Source organism: Capricornis sumatraensis, chromosome 2 (assembly GCF_032405125.1).
Source record: "Capricornis sumatraensis isolate serow.1 chromosome 2, serow.2, whole genome shotgun sequence".
Classification (NCBI taxonomy): Eukaryota; Metazoa; Chordata; class Mammalia; order Artiodactyla; family Bovidae; genus Capricornis; species Capricornis sumatraensis.
Genome location: NC_091070.1, coordinates 92158945 through 92171337, shown reverse-complemented (window position 1 = coordinate 92171337; position 12393 = coordinate 92158945). Strand labels below are relative to the sequence as shown.

Genomic DNA, 12393 nt, shown 5'->3' with positions numbered 1-12393 from the left:
TCCCTTCAGGAACCCCATGAAAGAGACATACAGTAACACAGATGGGGAAACCAAGGCCCAGGAAGGCCAAGGAATTCCTCCAAGGAAAACCCCGGTAATAAATACTGGAACCAAAACATCCACCCATGTCTTTCTGACTCCGGAGCCTTCCCACCTGGTTCCCTGTTTGGCTGCGTTTTTGGACTTTGTTTTGCTGGCTGTCCCATGACACGGGTCTAAAGGCTTCCTCATGATGCTGCCTGTCACCGGCCCACCTGCCCGCGGATCTGCCCTGAACTAGAGAAATCAGACATGTTTCTGTTATAGACCGGGCACAGATCCACTTCCACCTGGACTCGAACAGTCAGTTCTGTTCATGAAACACATTGTTTTGCACCTCCCTCTTTTTTTCTTTCTTTACAAGAGAAAAGCAGAAGTTTCTTCCTATATACTTGCATACCAAGGAGATATCCAGGGGAAAAGGAGTGAACTCACACCTCCAGCTTTTACAGGGAAGCCAGGGCGTGGTTTTACTGATGAGGAGAAGGGACTTTCTGCTCTCTACCAGCTGTAGTGTTGCAGGCAGTCCTTTCACAGATGGACGAGTCCTTCCTTCTCCAGTTAGCTCCTGATGGTCAGGAAACCTGCATCTCTGGGAGAGGTGATAGGCCGATGGTGTCACAAGCTGTGAATCACTGGCAGCCTTTACCTGAAAGAGGAAGGAGCAGGGGCTGGGTATGGTGGGTGCCTGATTAGGGGAATCCTTCTATTAAAAGGGAAACTGTACTGATTGCAGAGTTTCCCTTGGGGCACCCTCTCAGGCCCCTTTACAAGCCTGCCAGCATCCTAAACATAACACTCAAGCACAAGGAGGAAGTTGAAGGGAGGACATTATATATAAGGGGGAAATTTAAAAGGCCTTTGTGCCATAGATTTTAAAAGGTGTCATCATGAGTGAGTTACATCATATATGTTCTTTTTCAGTACCAGTCCTTCTTGGGGCAGTTCCGCTTCTCAGGGCATGTGTCTCTTAGTGAGGTGGCAGAAGCACTTGACATTCATAAATATTCTCTCTCTCCCTTTCCATCCATTGAAACTGTTTGCTTCAGAACACTTAAGTGGTGCTTACCATGTGCCAGACGCAGTACTTAGCATTTTCCACAAGCTCGTTTCTCTCTTAAAACAATTCTGTGAAGCAGGTACTACTGTCCGAGCCATTTTACAGATGAGGAAACTGAGGTCCAGAGAGGATCAGTAAGCTGCCCGTGGTGCTGGTGATGAACAAGAGCCAGGGTGTGAACTTGAGTGCCTTGGCTCCACAGTCCATGTCCTGGAGCATCTGTTGCATTGTGAGGTTGCCTGGCACGAATGGAGGCCTATGACTCCTACCTGTATTTACAGCCTAGTAGCAAAAGCAGGGTAAACACATAGGGAAATATGAGCATTTGGCCAACAAATAAGGAGAACAATACATTATCAAGTATTATCCATTCCTCAGCTATTTACTGAACGGTCCTGAATATCCAAAGACAAATCTGAAGTAACCTTTGCCCTTGAGGAGTTTCATGTCTAGTCGGGGAGAGAGAAAGAAAAGAATTTAGGTCCCCTGTAATAAGGCATCAGAAGCCTGCACAGGATGGGGTGGGAGTCGTCAGAGAGGCACAGGCTCCGACTGGGTAGGCGCTTAAGGACAGCTTGCTGGGGGCGGGTGGAATTCGGAGTTGACATGACCAGGAGGTGGCGAAGGGCCTCTAGGCAGAGAGCAGGTGGGCAGAGTCTCACAGGTTGGGAGACAAGCCCAGGCCACCTAGCTGCAGGCAGGGCTGGGCCGGGGGACTGTGAGCCTGACCTGATGAGCAGGGGTCCTGCTGCCCACCCAGGGAAGGTGGCGACCACCGCAGGAAGGTGATAGAAGGTCAGTGAAGACAGTGTCACCACCCCTTCCTCTTCGGTGACCCCTGGAAGTCCCGAGAGCCACCTCCCAGCCCCTCCTCCCAGGGTGGACGGTGCTAGTAGAAGCCGGCTTCCCCAGGGAGCAGCTCCCCATGTGTCCCTGCCTCACCGTGCTCCCCGCTGCTGTCATCCCCGTGGAGGGCAAAAGTGATTCCATGTGCAAGACCGTTTCTGAAGCAGCACGTGGATGTTAGTTATGCCCAAAGAAATCCGTGACCTAGATGCAGTGTGCTGACGTCTTCCCCACGGTCCTGTTGCTTGTCCCCTCCACTCAGCTGCTCATCTGGTGATTCTGTTCTTTGAGAAGAAATGGGAGGCTGTGGACAGGAGCTGGGAGGCAGCCTGGGAGATAGCTCTAAATTCCAGGGCCCTGGACAGAATTTTGGAAAGAAGCTTCTGAGTCTGCCCATCCCAACATGTGCTCGGTGGGGACGATGCCTCCGGCCTGCTCTGTGCCCAGCTGCGAAAGGACTCCCTCCTGCCCAAGGTTTTTAACGGAATTTATGCTTCAGTTAGACCAGAAGTGGCCCCAAGGCATAGCATTGGTTAATAGACAGTGGCAATTATCTATTGATATTATCTAGACATGAGAGATCCAATTGCTTCCTTGCAGAAATGTGACTGATAGAAGGCGTGACCTGTTGAGTGGAGTTCTAGTTAGTTTTTTTTTAAGACTTTTTTCTGATGTGGACCATTTTCAAGTCTTTATTGGATTTGTCACGATATTGCTTCTGTTTCATGTTTTGGTTTTGTGGCGGTAAGGCATGTGGGATCGAACCCACATCCCCTGCATTGGAAGGTCAAGTCTTAACCACTGGGTCAGCAGGGACATCCCTCTAGTTAATTTTTATGGGTTCTTTTTTTTTCCTGCATTTTTCCTTATTTCATGGGCAGTGGGTGATGAATAAGGCCCATTGCAAGCTGGCACTAGTAGATAAAGGTTTCTTGCTGTTTTTACTGCTGAAGAATTTCTTCCAGTTTCCAGAGGGCCCGGGGTGCTGGGATGGCAGAGTGAGCGCATTGCTGGTCAGGAGGGAGCCCGCCCACTGGGGCTCGGGGACGCGTCCAGACCCATATCAGAGAACACTGGCCCAGGGCACGTTTTCTGTTCCCTGACAAGTGTTCTGCGGGCACACAGCATCCTGTCCTGACTCATACCCACTTCCCATTCACAGTACGTCAACCCAGCCTTCGAAAGGATGATGGGCTACCACAAAGGTGAACTGCTGGGGAAAGAACTCGCCGAGCTGCCCAAAAGCGACAAAAACCGGGCAGACCTTCTCGACACCATTAACACCTGCATCAAGAAGGGCAAGGTGGGTGAAACCGGACCCGTCCGCAGACTGCGCCCAACTGATATGTCATCTCTCTCACACGGGCTTCCTTAATGATATTGCAGTTAAGTGAAAAATCTCTTAGTTTGTAAGATGAGTTAAAATCTGAGTTAATTTTGGATGGCAGGCAAATCTGGTGCTTATCACGATGCTGTAGAATCTGAAAATTTTGTACAAGGAAGCTTCTTCCTTCGTGTGATTACGTCTCACCTGTGATGGCTGGAAATTCATACCTATCTCCAAGCAGGGCTCCTCCCAGGGTTTAGCTTATGCACTGTTTGAAGGACTAGGATTTAGTATCGGTATTTACATGTTTCATAGGCCCACTTTTCAAGCATTTTTTTTTTCCTATTCTTTTTACTCTATCACAGTTGAGTAGGGCCATGCAGCTCCCTCGTCCCTGCCTCGGCGTCGGTCCGGCAGCCTCCGTTGCATCCCAGCAGGTGAAGGCGGTGGTGTGTATGCAGTGAGCATTTACGATAGGCCCTTCCTTCCAGGCCGCTGCCCTTGGGTCTGGAGCTGCCTGGGCATTTTCTTGGAAGCATTCAGATGCTTTCTCTGATGTGAAGGAGTTCGATAGCTTTGCATTTATTCACTGGGGGACCATTTTATGGGAATGCAATAAGTTTGGATTATCTATGACGGCCAGAATTAATAGAAGAATATTAGGGGAGAGAGACCAAAAAGGAAGCAGGAATACTGCTGGAAGAGTGCCGCCACCCCTGGTGGCCCCGGCCTGCATACCAGTTGGCCTTCCCATGTGAGTACTTGGGTGAGAAGAGGCGGCAGAGCATCTCACGTCCTGATTCAGCCACTTCCTCCCAGAAGCAGTGGAGGTGCCACAGGCTCCCCCTGGAGGCCGCCAGGCTCTTCGTCCTGCCCAGTTCCCCGGGGTCTGGATGCGGGAGGAACCTCATACTCCCGTTTGCCTCATCCATGGAACCTCCCAGGAACCTCCCAAGCCCAGAGAAGGCTTGGCTGGAGGCCCCAGAGGATAGTAGCAGGGGAGTTGAGACAGATTTATAACCACGTTTTCTACTTCCTCATGTGGGCAGATTAGTTCGCGTCACTGAGCCTCAGTGGACAGATCTGCAACTGAACGGTGATGAATACCAGGCTCGCAGGTTGTCATAAAGACCTCAAGAGAGACCTTAAAGAACTCCTTGACCTGGTGCCACCACACCCATGGGGCTGAGAGCCCAGAGCCTGGAAGGGGCAGCCTGGCAGTGGCTGGGCTCGATCCTTGTGGGCCTTGTGCCCGTGAGTCTAAGCCTTGTGTAGCCAGCACCACGGTGGGCGCAGCTGGCGAGCAGTGTCCTGTGGGGTGTAGGGAAAGTGCGTGGGCATTTCACTGCTGAACGTGATGAGACCCTCTGCAGGAGCCGCTGAGTACCTGCACGGAAGGATCTTGAGAGCTCTCTTTGTCCGTGTAGGAGTGGCAGGGGGTCTACTACGCCAGACGGAAATCCGGCGACAGCATCCAGCAGCACGTGAAGATCACGCCGGTGATCGGCCAAGGAGGGTGAGCGCCAACTCTTAGCCTCTGCTGTTTGAGGGGCCCCTGTGGGCATCGGGTTTGTATATGGGAAATGCAAGTGGCTTCAACCCACCAATACAACAGCATTGGGTGTGTACGTAACGCTTGCTGAGGCCGCCTCCATGCAGCCACTGAACAAATCGCCCCTCTTCTCCTGCCCATGGGCCTTCTGAAGCCTCAGCCCAACTGTCCACCTCCGCCTGGTTGTCTGTGGTTGTCCCCACGCCCCAAGGGGCCAATTTCTAGACCTTCCCTTGTCATCACTGCAGCTACAGAACTTCGAGGCTCCCTGCCTCAGCCCCGCCTGGGAGCCGAGCTCCTCTCCTTGGGGTACCGGCTCTGTGATGTTTCTCTCCAGGCCTCGGGGCTCATTCACGAGGGGAGGGAGCACGAGGGTCATGCTTAGGAGAGAAAGGTGTCTGACCAGAAGCTGAGGCAGCTGGTTCCATGTAACCTCAGCTTATCAGAGGAGCCTATTCATTTGCAGAGAAACAAAGAAAATATGCAATTTCTTTCCCTTCTCCCAGTTGTTTTGTGAGAAGGTTTATGGAGCCAAACAGGACCCCTAACAGTACCCCACCGAGCAGGCTTTGTAAAGGAGCCTAGAGTCAACCAACCAGCCTCTTAGTATAGGTGTACAAGGTACACACGCCGTTGAGTGACGTTTTGGAAAAAGAGCAGTTACGGTGTGAATAGCCAGGAAGGAGAGCCCTGTCTGTGACTTACTGTGTGTGTGTGTTAGTCACTCAGTCGTGTCCGACTCTTCACAACCACATGGACTGAAGCCCACCAGACTCCTCTGTCCAAGGAACTCTCTAAACCAGAATACTGGAGTGGGTTGCCGTTTCCTCCTCCAGGGGATCCTCCTGACCCAGGGATGGACCCCAGGTTCCAGCATTGCAGGCAGATTCTTTACTGTCTGAGCCACTGGGGAAGGTTGGAAGGGATTCTGTAGCCAGCAAAGTGTCTCTAGGGTACTTCCCCTCCGATTTCACTTATTGGGTAGTTTTGAAACTGTTCCTGCTCAGTTCAGGGGCCACTGTCCCATGTTTCCTGCCACTCTGCTTCCCTCCAGGTGGCGGAGGCACTGGCATGCCCTGAGCTCGGGTCACGAGCTTGCAGAGAAAGGCCCCCGAGGGCCCCCCACCCCCGCCGCAGGCCTCCGCGGGGCCATTCCCAGCAGCAGTCAGAACTCAGGGCTACGCCTTCATCTGGGGACTGTGTTTTCAACCTAAGATGCTCTTGTGTGTTGTGTGTGACCAGAATTATTAGCTTACAAAGCAGAGGAGACCATGTTACTGTTTGGTGATTTCTGTCAGGATGAGTTTTTCTGATCTTTCTGATTTTACGGGTAAGAACGAGAAGTTCTGTTGTCCAGAGGCAGTGTTCTTTCCACCCCCCGCCACCAATATTTCCCCCCAGTGAACTATCAGAAGAAAGTCTTATTGGGTAGGGACATATTACCTCTTCCTATTTACTGAAGCTCAATGCAGAATAATCAGCATATTCGATTCTCTCTTCCGAGTCCTCCAGAGAAAACTGAACCAAAGAGAGGCAGAATCAGAGAAGAGGTTCCTTACTGTGACACCTAACGTGGCCACTGAAATTCTAGCTGCTCTCGAGAAAAGTCCGCCTGGAGCTGATCTTTGTGTAGCACTAAGGCACCTGCTGTCTTTTCCGTCTCCTTGTGGTGATGACCAAGACCACAGGCTGTCTTGGGATTCTGTCCGTGACCTTAAAATAAGAGGACTTTTCTCTGCCCTGAAAAATGCCATCATGCACTATGACCAGGCTGTGAAAGAATGTGGCATATTAAATATAAAAATAGCAACCGTGGACTTTGGCCAGTGTCCAGATGAGTCTTGGCCTTCTTTATAAGCTATAAAAGTGTTCAGAATTAAAACCCATTTTGTTTGGAGTAGCATTTCATCCTGTCACCAAGGCTGTCTAGGAGCCAGCCCTCAGGAGTCAGTTAGAAATGAAGTATCCATTAAGGGAGTGTTTCGGAGCCAGCTATGATTAAAAGGAGAGCCCAGCTTTTGAAGGCAGGTATAGACTGTGTGTATAAAAAAAGATGCAGCTTTTATCAATTGTGTTTTACTGGAATTTAAAACCTGCCCCAGAACGGACCCTGGAGTTTTACTTGAAGATTCTGTGGATGTTTTCGTTTGCTGACTTGTTGAATTGTCTCATATCTGACTCACTAATCACGGATTATGTATGTTATTAGGAAAATCAGGCATTTCGTCTCCCTCAAGAAACTGTGTTGTACCACTGACAAAAACAAGCAGGTAAGGCGTTCAGTGTGCTCCACGTGCTTTGTCGGCGTGACCGTGCATCCGTTACCTTCTCACCACTGCTGTCTGTCTGTCTTTCTCCATATCTACGGTAGTTGCCAATTTAGAGGCTTTGGGGCAAAATGAGGCCCTTAGACAAATAGTAAAAGAAAAGATTCTCCAGCAAGCCTATGCACTTTATTAGTAATGCTACATAGGTTATGATTTAGCTTGTGACTGAACAGCGCAGGACCAATATATTTAATGAGATCATAAAATGTTTTTTCTTCCAAATAAAAGCTGTCCTAATTTTCTACCTTAATTTCTTACATGGAAAGTATATATTTATTTGAGCATTTCACCCCTATAAATTCATGTCAAAACCAGAAATCATTTCCAATTAGTACTGCGATTTTCTTTAACCATTATGTCATGCAAAACAATCGGAGAAGGCACGGGTGACCCACTCCAGTACTTTTGCCTGGAAAATCCCATGGACGGAGGAACCTGGTGGGCTGCAGTCCATGGGGTCGCGAAGAGTCGGACACGACTGAGCGACTTCACTTTCACTTTTCACTTTCATGCACTAGAGAAGGAAATGGCACCCCACTCCAGTGTTCTTGCCTGGAGAATCCCAGGGATGGGGGAGCCTGGTGGGCTGCCGTCTCTGGGGTTGCACAGAGTTGGACACGACTGAAGTGACGTAGCAGCAGCAGCAGCATGCAGAGCAATGTATTTGAGTGTTTTCTGAAGTAACGGAATTTTAATAAGTTGCTGTATCTAGGAGCTTTGTTTAGGTAGCTGTATCATGGAGAACAGCGATGGTGTGTCATTGTTTCTTTTTGATTTATACTTTAGTACCGGATTGTGTGTATTTTCGCTTTATGCTTTAAAGTTTATTGATTAAAAGCTATTCAACAAACATAATTACCAATGGTATATTTTTTAATAAAAATCTATTTATTTAGGTATAATAGACATGCAATATTATGTAAATTTCAGTACAACATAGCGATTCACAATTTTTTAAAGGTTATAGTCCATTTATAGTTATTATAAAATATTGCCTGTAATCCCTGTGTTGTACTATATATCCGTTTAGCTTATTTATTTGATACCTGGGAGAAGGAAATGGCAACCCGCTCCAGTACTCTTGCCTGGAGAATCCCATGGAGGGAGGAGCCTGGTGGGCTACAGTCCATGGGGTCGCAAAGAGTCGAACACGACTGAGCGACTAATCAGCAATCAGCAATCAGCAGTTTATGCCTCTTAATTCCCTGCCCAGTTTTCCTCTCCTCCCTTCCTCTTTCCCACTGGTAACCACTAGTTCTCTTTCCCTGAGTCTTTCTTTTTTGTTCATTCATTTAATTTTTTATATTCCACATATAAGTGATATCATACGGTCTTTCTCTGCCTTGTTGCGCTTCACATAATACCCTCCAAGTGCATCCATGTTGTTGCAAATGGCAAGACTTCATTCTCTTTTATGGCTGAATAGTATTCTACCATGTGTGTTTGTGTGTGTGTAATCTATGTTTTAAAACCTTTCAAACATGGCCTTTGACTTAGATGAAGATTTTAACTGAAGGGACAGTGTCTGTCAAGGCTATGAAGGGCTTTGGGGCATAATCCCTTTCGGGTAGCATGTCGGAGACCTGGGAGGTGACTGGGGTCAGGAAGAAGCCTGGCCAGGCAAGGAGGTAAACTAGAGAACTGCAGACGGAAGATTCCTGGGCTCTTCCCAGTGAGAAGGTGGCTTCCGAGGACACAGGCTGTGAGTACAGTGAGCTTCCAGCTGGTATGGAAGGTATCTTTGCTCATGCTTCTTTAGAAACTAATGATTCAGTATTTGTATATATTGTGAAGTGATATATATAAGTAAGTCTAGTTGACATCTATCACCATATATGGTTACAAGGTTATTCTTTTAATGAAAATGTGGAATACCAGCTCTTGGCAAATTTCAAATATGCAACGTGGCATTACTAACCATAGCCCACGTTATACACCACATCCTCAGGACTTACTTGTTATAACTGGAAACCTGTACTTTTTGACCACCTGCATCCCTTTCACCCACGCCACCCCCACCTCTGGCAACTACCAAACTATTGTCTGTATGAGTCTGAGTTTTTGTTTGAGACTCCAGGTATAAAGGATAACATGTTGTATCTGTCTTTCTCCACCTGACTTACTTCACTTACCACGGTGCCCTCAAGGTCTATCCATGTTGTTTCAAATGGCAAGATTTCCTTCTTTCTTGTGGCTAAATAATATTTCATTGTGTGTGTAGAAACCACATTTTCTTTATCCATTCAGCCATCCGTGGGCACTTGGGTTGTTTCCATGTCTTAGCTATTGTAAATAACGCTGCAGTAAACAGGGGGTGTATATATCTTTTAGAGCTAGTGATTTTATTTCCTTTGGATAAATACCCAGGAGTGGAATTTCTGGATCATATGGTGGTCCCATTTTTTATTTTTTTACGAACTCCTCTGCTGTTTCCCATACTGGCTGCACCAATTTACATTCCCACCAGCAGTGCACAAGGATTCCCTTTTCTCGACATCCTGGACAACTCTTGTTATTTGTTTTTTACTTACTTTTTGGTAATAGCCATTTTAATGAGCGTGAGTTTATATCTCATTATGGTTTTGATTTGTATTTCCCTGATAATTAGTGATGTTGAAAACTTATTTGTGTACCTGGAAGTCTTCTTTAGAAAAAATGTCTGTTTAAATCCTCCACGCATTTTTAAAATTGGATTGTTTGTTTGCTATTGCCATTGAGTTGTATGATTTCTTTCTATTTTTTAGATGCTAACTCCCTTATCAGCTATGTGATTTACAAATAGTTTCTCCCATTTGGTATGATATCCTTTCATTTTCTTGATGACTTTGTGTAGTCCCAATGAATTATTTTTGGGGTCTTTTTTTGCCCTTGCTTTTGCTGTCAAAAAAAATCACTGCCAAGACTGATGTCCTAGGAGCTTATCTCCTACGGTTTCTTCTAGGATTTTCATGATTTCAGGTCTTATGTTCAAAACTGTAATCAGTTTGAGTAGATTTTTGTGTATGGTGTAAGATAGGGGTTCAGTTTCATTCTTTCCCGTGTGTGTATTTAATTCCCAACACCATTTACTAAAGAAACCATTCTTTCCTCTTTGTATGTTCTTGGCTTCTTTGTCATAAATTAATCGACTGTATGCATGTGTGGGTTACATCTGGACCCCCTTGGTCTGCATCGGTAGGTACGCTGATCTATGTGTCTGTTTTTACGCCAGCACCATACTGTCTTGACTACCACGACTTTGTAGCACAGTTTGGAATAACAAAGTGTGATTCCTCCAGCTTTGTTCTTCTTAAGAATATTAGGAAAGCATTCCAGAATAGCAAAAGCAACCATGTACTTTTTGGAAAGATTTAGTTCAACATAAAAATGCCTCCATCAGCATAGTTTCATCTGGAATCAAGTGGTTTTCACTAAACACATTATTGACTGGGGGATTTTCGTAGAAACTGATACCTGTGGTGTTACTACGTCTCCAGTCAGTTATGTGTTAATACCGTAAGTCCATGCAGAGAAGCAAGTCCTTGGAGACCTCTGAGGAAGGAGGGGAACTCCTTTTTCATAGGTTAAAAAAAACAATTCAGCCTCCAAGTTTAGACATTGAAGGCAGAAGGATGAGGTCTACGTGAGAGGTGAAATGGGTGCAGGGAGAATCATAGGACATCCTGGTGGCTTTTTAGAGACACAGTAGTGAACCCAGGCAGGGCAAGCCAGCGCAGGGGCTGTGACACCACAGTGCAGGACACAGGTCCACTGGGCTCATTCACGCCTTTTCAGAAATGAGTCAAGTCAGCCCAGATCCAAAACCAGTGCAGCCTCTGCCACTAGCCAGGCCCTGCTCCTTCTCCTTCGCCATGTTCTCCTTTAGTGACTGGGACCCGTCTCCTGTTATCATTCTCCCTGAAGCTCCATGTACCCGAATTCTGCCGGACATCCATGGCCCAGCCGCAGAAGCATCCAGTTCCAGCTCCATCCTCAAGCCCCCGAAGAGCCTTCTTTGCTGTGTGTCACGCCCACCCTTATGATGCCACCCGTGTGCCTCCCTGCCCTCTTCTCTCCAGCAGGGTCCTTGGGCTGTGCTTGTCTTTGTGTGCTTGTGCCGCCTGGCACTTAGCGGGTTCCTAAGCTCTTGGTGAGCTGGGATGGACTTGAATGTCCTGGTCCTGGCTTCTTGCCACCTGTAAGCTCTTCCTGCCTCTCGGGGTGAAGGCGAGCCCTTCGCACAGGGCTTAGGGATGCAGAAGAAGAGGGGCCACCTCCTCTTTTCTGAGGCTCGAAATAGAAATGTCTTTACTGCCATAAATTAGCTGCTGTTCTGAGAAGGGTGAAAACGCGGGGCTCAGATGTCCTGAGCCATTGACGTCACCTAATGATGCTGCACTGGCCTGGAGGGACACTTTAGACTTTCCGATAACAAAGGATTTTTATATCTCTGGCCAGCCATGGTGTTTTTCCTCCTCATCAAAGGAGGCAGCAGTGAATAGTGATGGGTCTGTGACAGGAAGGCTCCCTGGGGGATGGGAGCAGCCCGTCTACAGGCAGCTCCAGGAGCACTGCTTTCTGGGGTTTAGCCCTGACGTCAGAATCCACCCATGGGTCTGCATTTTAACAAAGGATGAAATTGGAAGCCACGCTGCTGTCTGCTGGTGGTGCTTGACATCAGCAAAGATCTTTTTTTCCTGGATCTTTCCTAGAAGCACAGCCCACCTAATAAGCATCTCCTGAAAAGACTCCCTTGTTCCTGTAAATTTTTGCCAAAAGGCTGGAAATGCCCCGAGAGGTTTGTCTGCTGTCAACATCAGCTCCCCCAGCAGCACTCTCACACTTTCTCCCCAGATTAAGTATTAATATTAAACAGCTGTTCTGTCTGGTTCCAGGGACACAGTCTCTGCTCCAGAAGCCATGGGGTCCACAGACAGATAAACAGGACATGTTTCTAGAGCACAGCGTGGGGAGGTGTGAACCGGGTGCTGGAGAAGCACAAAACACAGGACCGACTGAGGCTGCCTAGGATTTTTTAGGTGTCCTCTAGGACAGAGGGGTACAAGCTATGGGCCAAATGTGGCCTGCTTTGTAAATAAAGTTTTATTGGCTCACAGCCTCGCTCTTGGTTACATAGCACCTGTGGCTGCTTTTACTCAACAGCAGGGTCGAGTAGGTACAGTGGGGGCCGTGTGCCAGCAAACCCTAAAATAAGTGCTCTCTGGCCCTTTACAGAAAAAAAATTGCCAGTCTTGTTTCTAAA

At 47.7% G+C, this 12393-nt stretch overlaps 1 protein-coding gene across 9 annotated transcripts in view; it reads left to right on the top strand.

Annotated features, from left to right (window-relative positions):
* PDE8B (phosphodiesterase 8B) overlaps positions 1-12393 on the top strand; it is a 223023-nt gene that overhangs the window by 146555 nt on the left and 64075 nt on the right. For 4 of the 9 annotated variants that reach the window (XM_068965369.1, XM_068965367.1, XM_068965371.1 and 1 more), the window contains 3 exons: positions 3108-3248; positions 4700-4788; positions 7034-7094. The exons of 2 other annotated variants lie outside the window; for them this stretch is intronic. In XM_068965369.1, the coding sequence (XP_068821470.1) occupies positions 3108-3248; positions 4700-4788; positions 7034-7094 (291 nt within the window). The remainder of the gene's footprint in view (positions 1-3107; positions 3249-4699; positions 4789-7033; positions 7095-12393) is intronic. 3 more of the 9 variants (XM_068965368.1, XM_068965370.1, XM_068965372.1) reach the window with 3 other exon arrangements.